The sequence below is a fragment of the Arvicola amphibius genome, chromosome 8, assembly GCF_903992535.2.
Source record: "Arvicola amphibius chromosome 8, mArvAmp1.2, whole genome shotgun sequence".
Taxonomy (NCBI): domain Eukaryota; kingdom Metazoa; phylum Chordata; class Mammalia; order Rodentia; family Cricetidae; genus Arvicola; species Arvicola amphibius.
The window spans coordinates 51115704-51132154 of record NC_052054.1 but is presented as its reverse complement, the minus strand read 5'-3'; the positions used below and the strand labels follow the sequence as shown (position 1 = coordinate 51132154).

The 16451-nt window shown below is 46.1% G+C and overlaps 1 protein-coding gene across 1 annotated transcript in view; it reads right to left on the bottom strand.

Moving 5' to 3' along the window:
• Positions 1-16451, bottom strand: part of Traf3ip2 (TRAF3 interacting protein 2) — a 42348-nt gene that overhangs the window by 18260 nt on the left and 7637 nt on the right. Inside the window, 3 exon segments of the mRNA XM_038339330.1 lie at positions 540-663; positions 666-725; positions 10835-11671. Coding sequence (XP_038195258.1) covers positions 540-663; positions 666-725; positions 10835-11663 — 1013 coding nt within the window. The 5' untranslated portion in view covers positions 11664-11671.

The window sequence follows — 16451 nt, the reverse complement described above, 5'->3', positions numbered from 1 at the left end:
AATAATAATAATAAATTTTAAAAGGAAGGGGAAAGCCTGGCTCCCTCATTGGTCTCTGTCATCATACCATTCTGTCTTACCCTCTGCCTCATACTCCTATCATGATGCTATCCGCCGTGAAGGTGACATAGCCAAGAGGGCCCCTTATCTTGGAACTTTGAGCTAATGAAATATTTTTTGTTTATCAAGTATTCAGTTTCAAACACCTTGTTACAGCAGTGAAAAATGGACCAAAGCAAAGGTTTAGACAAAGTTTTGAAAATACAACATTATTTTTCTGGCAGAAGCATAGAAGGGCTTAACTCGTATAGATGGTTTTATTGCAAGAGAAAATCACTAGAAACCAGATGTGATGGTGCTGAGCGAGCCTTGTCCACCCCTTTCTCTTGTGCTCCGCCCTGAAAAGTGTATACTGGGTATTTCACCGTGTGGCTGCGCGGACCTAGGTGGCAGGCCTGCAGGCTCTCCATGTGTCTCTGTTACATTGACACTCTTCCTCAGGTCAGGATGTGTGGGGATGGATCTTGCCATACTCATACCTTGGGAGCCTCGGGAAAGAGAAGTCTCTCTGGGCAAGCCTCTCTCCTTGGTCCTGGGGGCTGGGGTAATTCAGCATGACCTTCTGCACAGGATGCAGGCCTCTCCCCCTTGCCCCAGGAAGGGCTGCCCAGGCAGCGCAGGCTGGATGACTTGCTGGTAGGTGCTGCGAGGGTACCCATGAGCATCTGTGGGGGAACAAGGAATAGCAGAGAAGGTTGACTTTGGCTCCTCCAAGTGTAAGGCCATGCATGTTCATTGAACAGTTTTCTTTTGATAGCAACTGAGGGTCCAAATACCAACCCACCTCCATGTACTTGTCATATTCTGTACTAGTAATTAGTTCATAATATTCATGAAATTGATTCGTGTTTTTTTCAATGTAAAAACATCTGTGAAATTACATTTGACATTCTAATTAGAAAACTCAAAGAATTTTTTAAGTCCTGTTTTAATAAGATACTTAGGATAATCCTTCCCTGAAGAGCCTCTGTCACACCGCTATTCCTACTATAATTCCCCAGGGCTAAGAGAAATTATCCTTGTGATAGATTTAAGATTACTGTACTGGACTGGGTGGTGGTGGTGCACGTCTTTAATCCCAGCACTTGGGAGGTAAAGGCAGGTGAATCTTTGTGAGTTCAAAACCAGCTTGGTCTATAAGAGCTAGTTCCAGGACAGGCTCCAAAGCTACAGAGAAACAAAAAAAATACTGTGCTGGACTGGATGTATACTGCACACCTTTAATTCCAGACTAGGAGGCAGAGGGAGGCAGATCTCATGTGAGTTCAAGACCAGCCTGGTCTATATACTGAGATCCTGCCTCTCCCAGATCAAAAAAAAAAAAAAAAATTACTATGCTTTCCCAGTGCCACTAGGTGGGCACAGATGGACACACACAGACACACACATGGGACACACACACACAAAACCACACACAACACACACACACACACATACACACTGGCCTTCCTCTTAGGAAAAGTAATGAGTGAAGCTGTGGCTCATCCTCTGGGAAGGAGCCAGCAACACCTTTTAACTTCACATTCTCTCTTGTTAAAGCCATGGGCACTTGGCCCCAAGACACTGGGAAAAGGGCTCAATCAACAAGGTATTTGCTGCCTAAGTTTGAGGACCTGAGTTCAAGCTTCCAGCACCCACATACATGTAATTGGGCATGGGGCAGCACATGCTCAGTGCCAGGGAGACAGAGACAGGAGAATCGTTGGGGCTCCTGTCTGGCTAGCCAGTCTGAGTTAGTGGGCTGAGTTAGTGGGCTAGCCAGTCTGAGTCAGTGGGCTGAGTTAGTGGGCTAGCCAGTCTGAGTCAGTGGGCTGAGTTAGTGGGCTAGCCAGTCTGAGTCAGTGACAGCCCTGAATCAGTGACAGCCCTCTCTCCAAAGATAAGGTGGAGAGTGATTAAGGAGGATGTCTGACATGTACCTCTGGCCTCTACATATATATGCATAGGCATCCACACACACATGAAACATACACAACAAACATGTTCACTTAATTGATTAATTGTTTTTATTATTAATAGGGAATCAATCATTTTTCAAGAGCAGGGACTGATGTGATGTTGTAACTTGGGAGGAAGTGGTCCAAGGAAGCCCCAGGGTAACAGAGCCCCAAGAGAAGGCAGCTCAGCTGACCAGGTAAAAGAAAAGCATGAGCCCAGAGAGATGGCTCAGCAGTTATAAGGACTTCTTGTTCTTCTAGAGGACTGGAGTTTGGTTCCCAGCGCCCATGTCAGGCAGCTAACAGTGACCTGTAACTCCAGCTCCAGAAGATCCAGTGCCCTCCTGTAGCCTTTAGTGTGCTTGTGGGACAGACCCACACAGAACCTATATTCATCAATAAAACTTTAAAGAGAGGTGTGGAGAAGGGGTGCAAGGACCCGGTAGAGAGGAGGACCTCAGGAGCATTACCCCACCTAGAGAGGCTACATTGGGAAACCCAAGAGTGCATGGGGACAGGAAAGGACCAAGTATTAAGCTCCGAAAGAGGAGCCACGAGCCCCTTCATGATCCAAGCTGTCACCTCTACTCAGGTCAGAAGCATGATGCACCAGGAAACATAATCTGTTTAGTGCAAAAACAATTTTGATTTAAAAAATATCATTGGCTTTAAATCCTTGCCCAATTTATAGAAGTCATACTTCTGTTGTCTGCCAGGGTAGCATATTTGAGGGAGAACAGAAAAATAAAATAGTAAAAAAAGCAAGAAAGAAAGTGACCTATCCGCAGTTAGGGTTCACTCTGAATGGTTCATGGTCGCTGCTCCTGACCTCGTCGCCCGGTTGAAAGTAGCACTGTCTGAGTTTTGTCTGCAGTCGGGAGCCTTGAACATCTTAAGGAATCTTTGGGGAATGACAACCTCAATCACAAGGAGCAAACAACTAATAGGTGTGTTTCTAGTGTGGCTGGCTCCAAGTCCCCACGTTTGGACTCAGAACTCTGGGTGGATTGTAGTGATTTCATTTGTATTTTAATAAATAAAGCTTGCCTGAAGATCAGAAAGTAAACAGCCACACTGATCAGACCAGGCAGTGGTAGCACACACCTCTAATCCCAGTAGCCACCACAGTTTGCCCTAGAAACCGGGCGGTAGTGTGCATGCCTTAATCCCAGCCCTAGAGAGGAATATAAAACAGGAGGGAGACAACTCTCAGAACCAGTCTCATTCTGAGATTCCTAGAGGCAGGGTTGCCATTTCAGACTGAGGTAGAGGTAAGAGCCAGTAGCTGGTTGTTTTGCTTTTCTGACCTCTCAGGATGACCTCAGTATCTGTCTCTGGGATTTTATTAATCATGCTACATTGGATGAGACCCTGGCAATTAACTCGGGCTAGTCTCTCAGGTCTGGTCCAAACTCCCTGGAGCCATTTCATTGTTTGTCTTGACCCTTATATCAGCTGTATCCTTCCTACCATTCTTCCTCTTGAAAAAGTGACCATGTTCCTCCAACATAGGCCATGTACTAGCTTTGACACATGACTCTTGTCCTGCTATTGTTATGCCTTAATCATTGCAAACAGAAGGTTTAAGGGAAAAGAGGAGTCGAGGAGATGAAAAGGATTTGCCTGGGTCCGTCCCTGCTTGGGGCCGACAAAGAAAACCAGGACTTGGAGGGGAGATCTAAGAATGGGGAGAGAAGACCATGGGGCCTTTGTGGTCTAGGACGAGGCCCACCACTAAGGCTTTGCTTCAACGGCCTTCTTAGAGTAGGTCACATAAATCCCAAGAGATCTGGCTTGCCAGTGGGGATGGCAGGGCAGCCAGGCAGGTCACCACTGCTACTCAGGCTAAAAAAGGAGAAAAAGTGGTCCTGGCATCATGTCACAGGCAGGAGCCCAGCTCCCTTTTAGAGTAGCTTTGCATGGCTTGAGAAACAGCTGTGCCTGCAATCCCCCAGCATCTGCTGCACCAAGATTCAGCCTGCATGACCAGGTCCCTGTGCTTGATCTCATCTCCCACAACACCTTCACGGGCTTATCATGGCCCACTTTCATCTTGAATACCCCAAGCTGGTCCCCACCTCTGGGATCAGAGCTTACCATCTCCATGCAGAAAGAGTTTGCCTTAGATCTTCACAGATCAGCTTCTACATGGCTCTTATCGCCTCAGGGAGTTAGCCCCTAGCTGAGCTACCTTCTCTCTCCCCTGTTTTATTTCCTTATCACTAGGAAGGGTTTATAAGAACAGGGTGAATGGGGGTTTGGGCATCATTCACCAAGCATACCACAGCTCCTTAGGCAGTACTCTGTAAATGAGGACTAGTTAGTTACAAAGAACCCATTTTGGACTGCACAGCCTGCTTGCTTAAGTCTTGGTTTGCTAGCTGCCTGCTTCTCCTCCTCCTCTTCTTCCTCCTCCTTCTCCTCCCCCTCCCCTTTCTCTGAATCAGTTTTGCCCTCCAGAAATGAGAAAGACAAAGGTCAAAGAGGAGAAACTGCCAGGGCCTTGAAAGCTTTTTCAAGGGATTGCTGAAAGTGAACTCAAGTGAAGTTTCTTCAGAGCCATTTTTGCTCCCCATATCCACTAATGAACGGCTAATAACATTTTATTTGCTTTAAAAGGACTAGCAAGCTCTAATCATAGGGTGTGTTCCTTTTCCAGAAGGCGGATGTTAGTGCTGTTAATCAAAAGCCTTTGAATCAAGGTCAGATGATTTCGAGCAGATTATCTCCCTGCACAACATGTTTGTGTCGCCTAGCAACAAGTCGTATCATTAAAATCACGAAGCACATGGGCCGAGTGTTTTGACTAGCTGTAACTCAGAGTTCTGAAACAGCCACCTGTGGTAACAAGTTACACCAGTGTGTATGAGCAGTGTATATGAAAAACAACCCACCTTGTTGGTTTTTACATTAGAATACCAACAATATAATCCCCTGTATCATCCTCTTATTCAAAACAAAGACTAAATACCAAAGGGTCAACCAAAATGAAGCCTTTCCTTCTGTGTGTGGAACTTGGGCCTTTTTTTTTTTTTTTCTGGAAATTTGGCCAGTTGCAGAGGAAAGTTGTTACATTAAAAAGTTTATTAGGTAAATAATTTCAATTACCCAAGTTTTTCTTTAATTTTTTTGTTGTTTTTTACAACAAAAACTTATTTTGTCTTCGTGCACAAGTACATACACACGCATGCCTGGAGGTCAGAGGACAACGTGTGAGAATTGCTCCTCTGCTTCCAGCATGTGGGTCCCAGGGATCAAACAAGTTGTCAGCCTACTGGCTGGCATCCTTACCCGCTGAGCCACATGGCCAGACCTCATTGCTCAAGCTGTAACCTTCTGTTCCACTAGCATGACCAGGCCTGGCTAGCTCCATGCTGAGTACAGGCCTAGGTGCTGGAGTTCCTGTTTCCCAGAAATAGTAGCCTAACTCAGGATGGACTACAGATTCCTTACCATGGCCTTGCTCCTGCCTTCTCTGGCCTGCCACTCTCTCTGCCCCACCTCCTCTGGCCCGCTGCCTTGTTTATGGCACCTTAGCAACATCAGTCTCCTTGCCTCTTTGACCTTCTCATTCTTCAGCTTTCAGCCCGACTGTCTGTTCAACGAGACCCAGTCTGCCTGCCTGCCTAATAGTGTTTGTTCCAACCCCTGGCTATTTCCTTTATAGCATATATGCTTTTGTCTTGTTGTGTGCCTATTTCTACTTATTTCTGTCGGCTCACCTCGTGACTTGTACTATCTATGAAGTGCCTAGCAAACAACATGGCAAATTTACTGATGAATGAATGGGCCAAGCTCTATTTACAAGTTCATTTTCCTCCCTTCTTTCTCTTCCTACATACAATTAAAGATGGCCTTTCAAATACTTGATGTCACCAGAAAGCTCTATACCAATGATTAGAGGCCTCTCTCTTCCCCAGAAGGTAGAATCTTCTTTTTATTCACTCGACAAATATTTATAGACCCTCTACTCCAGGCACACAGTGAACAAAGATGAATACGATACAATCCCTTCTGCAGCTCAAGATAATAGAGACAGAGAGAGATCTGTGCGTCTGGAGGTGTCTGTTTTTTCAACACAAACCCACACTAGTCTGCGTGAGAAGGGGAGGCATACAGATCAGCAGCCACCTACTTGAGAATCGCTGCTCAAAAATAGCTTCCCACAGACTTGTCTCCTGTGCCTAAAATTCCATTCACGAGCGTTTCCTCTAGGAGATGGAAGGTGGGTGATGTGATAGACAGGATGACTTGCTAGCGCAGTAACTCCTCGCACCGAGCACAACATGAAAACAGCAAGAAGGAAAAGCTTGCAGAGTCTTAAATGAGCGCCCAGCGCTGCATGCTGTTTGTCAGTCTCGTGAAGCCGCTTGGCCTCAGTACAGACGGTCTGCATGTCACAGGGCTCTTACCACTTGGAATTGTAAACCAGCCCTAAATGAGGTTTTCCAGTATCAGGGAAAACAGTCAACATTTTTCTTCCTTATTAAGAATGGTAGTAAAAGAGCTATGAGGGAGAAAATAAAATCTGATTTTCAAGTTTGTCAAGAAAACATCATGATAAATGCAATCGGTTTAGCCAGGAAACAAATGGCCAACATAAATTGTTAGAAGAACTCCCACAGCTGTAAGCAGCTGGGGCTCCTGCAAGGCAAACTCCTTTCCTTTATCATTGCTTCCATCTGGTTTATTTTTCCTTGCTTTAATTGTACATGCATTCTAGCATACAAACAATCACACGTGCCTGGGAACATTTACCCACGTGTCATATTCCGCCTTCTTAATAAGGGAAAACAGAAACTGTATAAAGCATAAGGGCTCATTAGATTTAGTCCCTTCTTTTGCCCAAACATTTTGCTTTTATTTATTTTTTTATGTGCATTAGTGTTTTGCCTGGAGGTATGGCCATGTAAGGGAGCCAGATCCCATATAATGGAGTTACAGACAGTTGTGAGTTGCCATGTGGTGCTGGAAACTGAACCCAGGTTCTCTGTATGAGCAGTCAGTATTGGAGCCACCGCTCAACCCTGCCCAAATAAATTTGTATTGTGGGCTTGATTTGCTTGCTTAATCACAAATTTTCATCTGGGGACCTCAGTGGAAGGGTTCTTAAACAACTGAGGCCAACTTCTGGAGATGTGGTAAAGAAAACTGTAGGCTATTTCATCGCTTGTTTCATCGCCTTTGGATTTTGTCTTTACATGAAAAGGGTGACCAGTAATGTTACTTTGCTTTAATTTGCAAAATGCAAAGGACACACCATAAGCATGGTGATCATTATTTATTTATATATTCATTAACAGGCAAGGAAGCAATGCTCTCCTAAAGCCGAGGAGAACCACGTAGCTATTGTTTCCCTCCACAGTCTCCCTCAGGTGAACAGCTCTTTTGAAGTGGTTTTGTTGGCAATTAAGTGCAGTTATAGCCCTGACATGACACTCTGCATTTGTATACCTGTCCTGAATGGTTAAAATCCACGCCAGCCAGAGGGATCTGAGGGTGAAGGCTTCCTCTACAGGGCTGGGCTGTGTGCAGGATGCATTTCCAATCACAGGAATACCAAAAGCAGCTAGTGCTGAGGCCTTGCTAGCAGCCAGCCACTTTTCCTGTAGCCTTTAATGCATTATCTCATTTAGTCCTCACAGCAACCCTCCCAGGAGTCCTGCTCTGCTAGGCATATCATTAATATTCCAGGGATGCAGTATCCTGCAGAAAACCTTAAGCACCGGGCCACCCTGATACCTTCCCTGGGATTAGGACTTTCAGGAGCAAGGGTCAAGGAGATGCATCATGAACTAGGCAAGCTCAAGTTTTACGCATTCTTTTTTGTCCCTTTTGACTTTTATTTATCTTTTAATTACAGGAATAGTTTGCTATTTAAAAATTAGCAAAAGTATATAAGATTACAATTAAACCTACACCTGTCCCCTCTTAAGCCTTACACTCTCTCATGTTAATAGGTGGTGCAATCTTTTGGGACTTCTAAGGGTGGATATAAACATTTATAGTTTCCTTTTGAGTAAACATGTATGGTCTCAACTCTGTATCCCGCTTTCTGCCTTAATGCTTTTTATGTCAGAATATGTACACTGCTTTGTGCTACACAACGGGGACCAAGTAGACCACTGCATAAATAAATCCTGACATGCAGGTGCTCTTCAACCTATGTTAAGCTATGTCTCAATACACTCATTATAAACTGAGAACGTCAGGTCAAAATGTATTTACTGTACCTAAGCATCATAACCTTCACAGAAGAGCACCCTATAACTGATGTGCTGTTCACTTTGAGCTCTGTGGCTGACCATGCACTGTGGCTCCCTGCAGTCTCTACCCAATCCATCATTTCATACCATCCTGAAGTTACACTCTTAAATCAGGGAGCGGCTCTGCTGCTCTGGCCCCTGATTAATAGACAGTGGTTTGTATTTTTTTTACTTTCATACAATGTTTTATAAATATATTACTTATTTGTGTGTGCATGCATGTGTGTGTACACAGAGGTCAGAAGAGCATCAGAGCCTTTGGAGAAGGCATTTACAGGATGCCCAGTTTGTTATGTGGGTGCTGGGATCCAAACTGATACTCCTGATCTCTCCAGCCACCAACAGTGTTTGTTTTTGTGTTTTGAGATTTTTTTCCTTTTAATGGCTTTTTAAAAAAATATGTCAGTATGTGGGTTTATGCACTTGAGGGCAGGTGCCCACAGAAACCAGAGGCATCGGATCTCCCTGCAGTAGCAGTTGTAGGCATTTGTGAGCTGCCTGATGTGGGTACTGGGAATTGAAGTCAGGTCCTCTGCAAGAGCAGCACAAACTTTTAACTGCTGAGCTATCTCCCCAGCCCCCAGTGTTTTAATAAATATGCTGTTTGTGTGTATTTTTGCTTGTGTGATGTTTCTATAGGACACACTACAAAAGTAAGACTACTATCCAAAAGGGAGAACTCAAATTTTTGATAATGAAATTGCCTTCCGATTTCCATTCCTATCAAAAGTGTATGAAGTGTTCGTTGTCTTTTACCCACTAGCAGTAAGCATGTGCAGGGTTTTTATTTTTGCATCCATAATTACATAAAATGTATTGTTACTTTTTAAATCGTGTGTGTGTGTATGTGTGTGTGCGTGTGTGTGTGTGTGTGCATGTGCTGAATACACATGTATGTGAATGCAGGCACCTTGGAAACTAGAGTATTGGATTTCCCTGGAGCTGGAGCCTGTGAGAACTGAATTCGGGTCCTCTCCAAGAGCAGCAAATGCTTTTAACCACTGAGCCATTTCTCCAGCACCATTTGTGGCCTTTCTTAAGCTAGGTCTCATATGCATTTTGGCACTTTGTATTTGTATGTGAATTACTCCCATGTCCACCCCAAGTTCTCTCCTGTCTGTCTCTCTTCGTCTCTCTGCACTTTTAAGATCAAACACTCCTTTCCACCCCCTTCAATGGAAGACATACAGAGAGCAAGGGGAAGGTGAGCTGCTGAAAGAAAGCCCGCGCTTAGGCATGAGAGACGAAGAGTCCCCACTGGGACATGTCTGCCTTAAAAGGAGGCTGCCCAAGGGAGCAATGCTTACCTCCAAAGGCTTCAACAGGAAAAACTTTCCAGTGGGAAGATCTTCCTGGACTCTCATTAGCAGAGTCAGTGCTTGTTTTGCTATCATGATGAAGCAATCTCCTGTCTGCTTGGGACTTGCAAGGTCTTTGACTAAGTGTTCACACTTCTGAACCTTTTTCTAAGGGGTTAATCAGAAATGCAGATAAAAATAATGTTTGTCATAGTATTGGTTATTAGGCCAGAAAACAGAAAATACTTTAAATGTCTGAGAACAGAGAATAAGTTAATGATAACTCAGCAATATATCTAATGAAATACAGTTCAGCCTTTGAGCACTTTATCTAGATTTTACATTTGCGTGTGTGTACCTGCGTGTGCGTGCATGTGTGTGTGTGTGTGTGTGTGTGTGTGCGCGCGCATGTACATGCTCTTTTGGGTGCTACAGTGCACATGTGGAAGCCAGAAGACAGTTTGCAAGATGGTTCTCCATCCATCATGTGGGCCCCAGGGATGGAACTCAGGTTTCAGGCTTGGCAGCAAGTGCCCTTAATCACTAAGCTGTCTCACAAGCCCAATTTAACATTCTAAGCGATGCTGGAAGAAGTACACTCAATGTCATTGGAAAGTATTTTATATTAGGTATATTTGCAAAGGATAAAAAAAAAATCCCAGTGAAGTAAATGTAGCAAAATCCTAATAGGGAATTCTATTTGGGTAAAGGAAATATCCCTTTTCAACTTTTGGGCATATCTCGTTTGGAGGAAACTCACCTCATACTGCTGTTAGCAGAAAAAGTATCTTTACGTTCAGGTAAGTAGAATTTCAACAGCTTTTAAAACTAACCTGGAGACTTCTGAGAACTAAACCCAACACCTGCCTACCAGAGTTCAGTTGTAGTGACTCAGCATCAAGAAATCCACCACACCTGTGCTGTGATTGGCACCCAGCAGGCACCTGGTCCTGCCCACTTTCTCTGCCAACTCTGATGGGAAGGGAACAGGGAAAGGAAGAACCCAGAAAGAAGCCCCAAGAACTAGGACAAATGAATTTTCTAGCAATCATCAGCGGCTTCTCTCTGCCTCAAAGCAGATTTTAATTGCTCAACAGGGGGATCCACTTTGTCCTAAAAGTTTCCTAGAGGGAGATTTAAGTGAGATGGGTCTTGGCCAAGAAAATGCATCCTACTAAGGCCCCCCGTGCCCCAGAGAACACTCTCCCTTACTGCCAGTCTTCGGACATGGGCAGTGTTGTTCAAAAGACCAGAAGCAATAAAGATCACTTACATGGTGCCTGGTGATAGGGCCCTCCGGGACAATGATACTGATAGTTCCACGGAGCCTGTGGGGAAGGATTGAGAGGAGGCCTCTGTGCACATGCTGGATACCTCTGAAGTTCAAACTGAGGGAACTCCCGGGACCTCAGAGGCCCAGGGAGGTCTTGCAGGTAACATGTTGAGGTGAGGGGCAGTGGCCTTTCCAGCTGCCTGATACCCAGAACGTCTTGGGGCTGGGAATCATACCCGGTGTCTATCGTGGGCACATCTGGGACTGTTCTGTTCCTGTGGGGTCTGGGCCGAGATATCGTCTCTTGGCCACCACTGGAGGAGTTAGCCAGAGCATTAGGCAAACTTGGGTCCGATGTGTCTGAGTCGTGGCCAGTGTCGGGAGAGGTTGCCGAAAGCTGAGCTCCCAGCCGTCTATTGCGTTTTTCCAGAAGTGAAAACCGGTGCTCAGGAGGGAGGGCGCCAAGCACAGACTCCGACTCAGGCTCGCTGGCTTCGGATGAGCATGAGCAGAATCCCTTGCCAGGATCAGGGTGCCTTCTAAAGAAACTGGCATCGCTCTCCTCCAGGACTTTAGTGCGCAGGTCAGTGACCTGTTGTGACACGGGCTGGTGATGGGCAAGTTTCAGGGGAGGAGGGCAAGCCTGACAACGGTCTCCTGAAGCGTGGCGAGAGGCTTGGCATGCTGACAAGCTGCTGGGTGCCATGTTCCTTGTATTTGGAGCAGGTGGTTCCAATTCCTCTTCCAGGGAATATTCTGGGATTGGTTTCAGCAATTGACTTGGGAATGGTTCTGATTCGTCAACCTCCACAGGAATGCTTCGGCTCATTCTAGTTTCTGGAACAAGAGAAAGCAAGCCACAGTCTCAGAAGATAGAGCCCCCATCTTCTGACCTTAAAGGACCTGGTTCAGGATGTGGTTTAAATTAACAGTAGTGTGACACCGCTGTCTGCGGGGCCCCAGTCACATCGAGTTGTGTACTCAGCCATTCCAGGCACTAATGTGTATTAAGATATTTTATCTGGAAGGCAATTGAAGAAATATGACCAGAAGTCATTGTGTGGTAGGAACTGCTTACCAGCAAGGGGAAACCACGGGTGAAAAGCAACTCCCGCTTACTGAGAAGAGAGAGATTATCAGAAAGTGGGCTGCCTTGTATGTTTGGAATGCATGATGAAAATAATCCCAGGAACTGATGGGGAACAATCTCCAGGATGTACTGTTGTTTGTTAAAAAAAAAAAAAACAGTGAGAAGCAGGACACTGTGTCTGAAAAGAGGAGTAGCCGTGCGTGCCTGTGTGTGCACACCCTTCTTTATGGGTGTAACTGTGTGATGTGCACAGACCCACACTGAGGGCGGTCAGAAGTGCAATAAGAGTTTTACCTTTTGAACTTACATTTTATTTATTTTTTACTCCAGTTGGCTATTGCTTAATAATACTAAATAAACCTAATAACACTAAATACGTTTCTTAGAAAAAGAAAGCACAAGCTTTAAAGCAGGTCATGGTGACATTTTCCACTGAACAGCTTGGGTCATTTGGAGGATGTATTCACCTCCGGGCACTGGGCCTGTAATGAAGGTAGCCATGACTAAAGGCTTGTTCAACTACTCTTGGCCCCCAGAGCAGAGCCCAGGATCCAAGCAATACTGCTTTTATCTCTGAAAATCGACTTAACACAATGGGGAGGGAGGAGAAGCTTCCCTTGTCTGTCTAATCATTAGCTAGTTGCTGTGAGGCCCATCTGTAGGGCAAACAGAGGAAAGCCTGGGAGATGGGGTGCTGTTGGGACACTAGGAGGTTCACAGGAGGCTACAGAGCAAGTGTTATAAGAACGAGTGAGCAAGTGTGGGAAATCCCGGTGGTCCATACTACAGAGGGCCTCTAGAGAGCATCCTTCAAATACCGAAGAGAAAAAGGCTGTGCGTGGAGTTTAAATTCCAACTTTAGATCCATTGCAGCCTTTCAACCACCCCCGTTTACGGAGAGCCTAGTGCGCCTAAAGTCACAGAGTACATAAATTATTGTTCTAAGACAGCTTTGGAGAATAGGAATTTCCAGTCTTTTACACTGTGTGCCCATTCCAATAAGAGAGGGCAGCCTGCACGGCAATGTTCCCCTTTCACAGAGCGGGCCAACAGTTTGCTTCTAGATGGAACCCAGGGCTTTCCAGAGTAGGCAAACATCTACTACTAAGGTAGAGCTTTGGTCCCTGTCCACTGGGCTTAACTGTCTACAGAAAGCCAGGCATGTTAGCACATGACTATTGTTGCAATTTTTACAGAGGCTGAGGAACAAAGCATTGCTCTTCTCCCTTGCTGCTGCAATCCTGTGCTCTTCCTGGCACACGGGAGGCAGCTTCAGCTTCCAGCTGCCCTCAGCTGTCCCTTCCCAGGCTGACGTATACATCCCTTGGAAGAGATCCCGCCCTCTAACTTGGTTAGAGCTTTTGAAAATGACTAAGAACCTACCAAAAGATAAAAAGTAACCCGCCATTTTACTATTAAAATCATTTCCTGTTATCCTTACAATTTGTCTGCAGCTACAAAATGGGATACACTGTGCAGCATGCTATGCTCTTCAGCTCAACCGGCTGGGAAGCAAAAGGGGTGCTCTCTCATCTCTCATCTCTCAGGGGTGGCCGAGGCTGTGTGAGCTCCTGCTCACCCCCATGAGCCCGCGGATAAGTGAGATGAGGAGGGGTGGACAGCAAGCCAGCTAGCAAAAGGATGACATTCTGCAAGCTCTTGTCATGTGATTCACATCCACTGCTCAAATTGCAAACACTTTGGGTGTAAATGTTCCTAGTCTCCCCGGTTTTCAAATGTGGATTTCTGAGAACTAACTTCCTACCCAAAGCAAAGTTTCACATTTGACTTTTCTAGCTCAGAGGTCTGCCAGGGGCTGCAGGGAGGCTAATATCACAGGTGACAAGTGTGGCCATCTCACATGCCTTGAAACTGGTCTGTAAAGGGGCACATGGCCCCTCAGGTGTGGGAAACAAACCTGTCATGGCAGTGACAACCCTCACAGTAACACCGTAGCATCTGTAATCACTACAAAATGAGAATGGACCCCGAGGTTTGAAGTGAGTCACCACCAAATACACACAGACAGCAAGCCCTTACTCCATGTTAGTAGCCCACCCCCAAAGCATAAGCTTAATTACTATTATTGTTCTGCTTTTTAAATGTCTACGGGTAGTGCAACATGAAAGCAAGAACGAGGAGACAGTGAAAGCTCACCAGAAGTATTCCTAAAGACACCGACAGCCTGTGCCTCCTGTGTGTCTCTCAATCTGACACAAGAGAGAAAACACACAGGCAGGCAGCAGGACCTACCCCAGGGCCTTTGCCCTCGTTCTCTCTTAGAATACCTGCATGGCTCCCTTCCTTTCTCCTCAATTGTCACCTTCTCAGTGAGGTCCCCCTGGACTCCCTTGGTAAAGTGTTTACAGACTCCCTCACTTCCATCCCCCTCTCTGTTTTTCCATCCTCTTTAACAACCATTACCATCTTACATATTCCACCATGATATATAATGTAAACATTTAATCCTGTTGGCTTCCAAAATATAATTTCACGGCACTGTGGCTTGTCAGTCCACTACCCACTGCCCTGACGAACACCTAGGACCACACCCGGCGCTAGTAGACGCTCTGTAAGGGTGTGCTGACTGAATAAATGGTTGCTGTCTACTGTACAGCAGTACTTGCTGCTGGTGGTTCCCTGGCAGGGTTGGCATTTGTAGACCTGGAACCTCTCAGCTCTAGCCCTGGTCAGAACTGGTCAGCCCTGCCCAACCTCCCTGGCAGTCACAGCGAGCAGCTACACATAGGTTAGAGGGGTTAATCAAAGATGCAGTTTTCACTGTAATAAGATATTGTAAAAATAGTATTCCTTAAAAACAGCCCAGTATTTCTCTACTGCTAACCATTACCACTTTTCTTGTTTTCTTCTAGGCTCGCTCCGTGTTCTGTTCATGTGACTCTCACCCTGCTGTGGCCTGTACTCCAGTCCCTGACACAAGGCAAGTCCCGGCCGATGTAGAAAGTCCCTGCTCAGCTAGCCATGACTTTGGAGAAAGCCCCTGACTGCTGAGTGGGACAGAAGGCCTGGATGTCAGCGCGTGGGAGACCTGGAGCCTGCATTGCTGGGACAGCTCCAAAAGACAATGAAGCACAGGCTTGTCAGACCTGGAGAATAAGAGCACGGCTGCCACACTGTGGCCCTCTCTGTGGGAAGGGAGAGGCTAGGAGGAGACCTAGTGGGTGGGGTTATGGCTGGGACTCCTCTGGAATTCTCAGGGCAGATGCCAGGCTTTCCTTAGAGACTATGATAGGGCGGGGCCTCCATGCCTCGGGTGAGCAGATTCTCCCTTGCTCTACCAGGAGGAAAGAAATAACTATCAGAATTGTGAGTCTGTGCCCCTTGACAGAACAGTTTCACCTCTAAGAATTCCCTCTGCAGAGACTTGTATACATAGTGCCAAATGAAGTCTGCAAGGGCAAGGGACGCAGCAAAGACTCGAGACAGAATGGCTCTGGGTTCAAAATGCATTGTGTATCTGGACAATGAACATTGTCTTTTCACAGATCACGGGGAAGGGCCACGCGAACTGAAGTGGAAACAGCTCCGAATGTATTAGTTAAAAAAAAAAAAAAAAAAAGAGCAAGTCATCGTGCCACATGGCTGTCTGTGATGTAAGACCGTACGTGTGTGTTATCTTCTAGAAACTAGAATAGTGGTCATCTCTGGGCAGGGAGAGGGGGATTCACTTTCCAGAACGGCCTGAGCCTTTCCTAATGTGTACCGAGTGTGTATCTGTCTCCCGCACTCTTTGTTAGAAATGTAAGGACTCCACCATTGACCTGGTGTTCACAGCGATTAAGAACCAATGCCAACCGTGACTCCCACTCCACCTCCAGGAGCCCGTGAACTCCTCAGAATACGAAAGACAAAACAGAGCGCCTATTGGCTGGCTGAGCTGCAAACAGAGGCTAGGTACCGAATAACTGCCAGAGTGAACGGTCACAGTCAGGAACCATTAGTCCCTCTGCTCCAGCTCCAGAGACAGCAGCCTTCCTCATGGAAGTCTCGCTCACCCACTTCGGGCTGAGAACTGCAATTGCTGTGTTTCCAGCTCTCGTGTTTGGATTCCCTGTTCTCTTTTCCTTTTGTGAGAGAGGGTATCATTGTACCAGTCACATCCGTGACTGCCCTGGAACTACACATAGACCAGGCTGGCCTTGATGTAGCCTCTGCCTCCTGAGTGTGTGTGTGTGTGTGTGTGTGTGGAGGAGCTGTTTTCTTTTTTATGTGTATGAGTGTTTTACCTGCCTATATGTTTGGCACATCTGTGCCTGGTGCCCTGGAAGGTCAGAAGAGGACATTGGATCCCCTGGAACTTGAGTTACAGGTGATGGTGAGCTACCACGTAGGTGCTGGGAACTGAACCTGGGTCCTCTATAAGGGCAGCAGCCTCTGATCACTGAGCCATCTCTCCATCCCTCTTCATTCTCCTCTGTCAGTTTCTCCATCTCTCCCCAAACCTCTGGCTTTCCTCTTCCCCTCCCAGGTCCAAGGCTGTTGTCATCTACTCTCCCCCACCCCCAG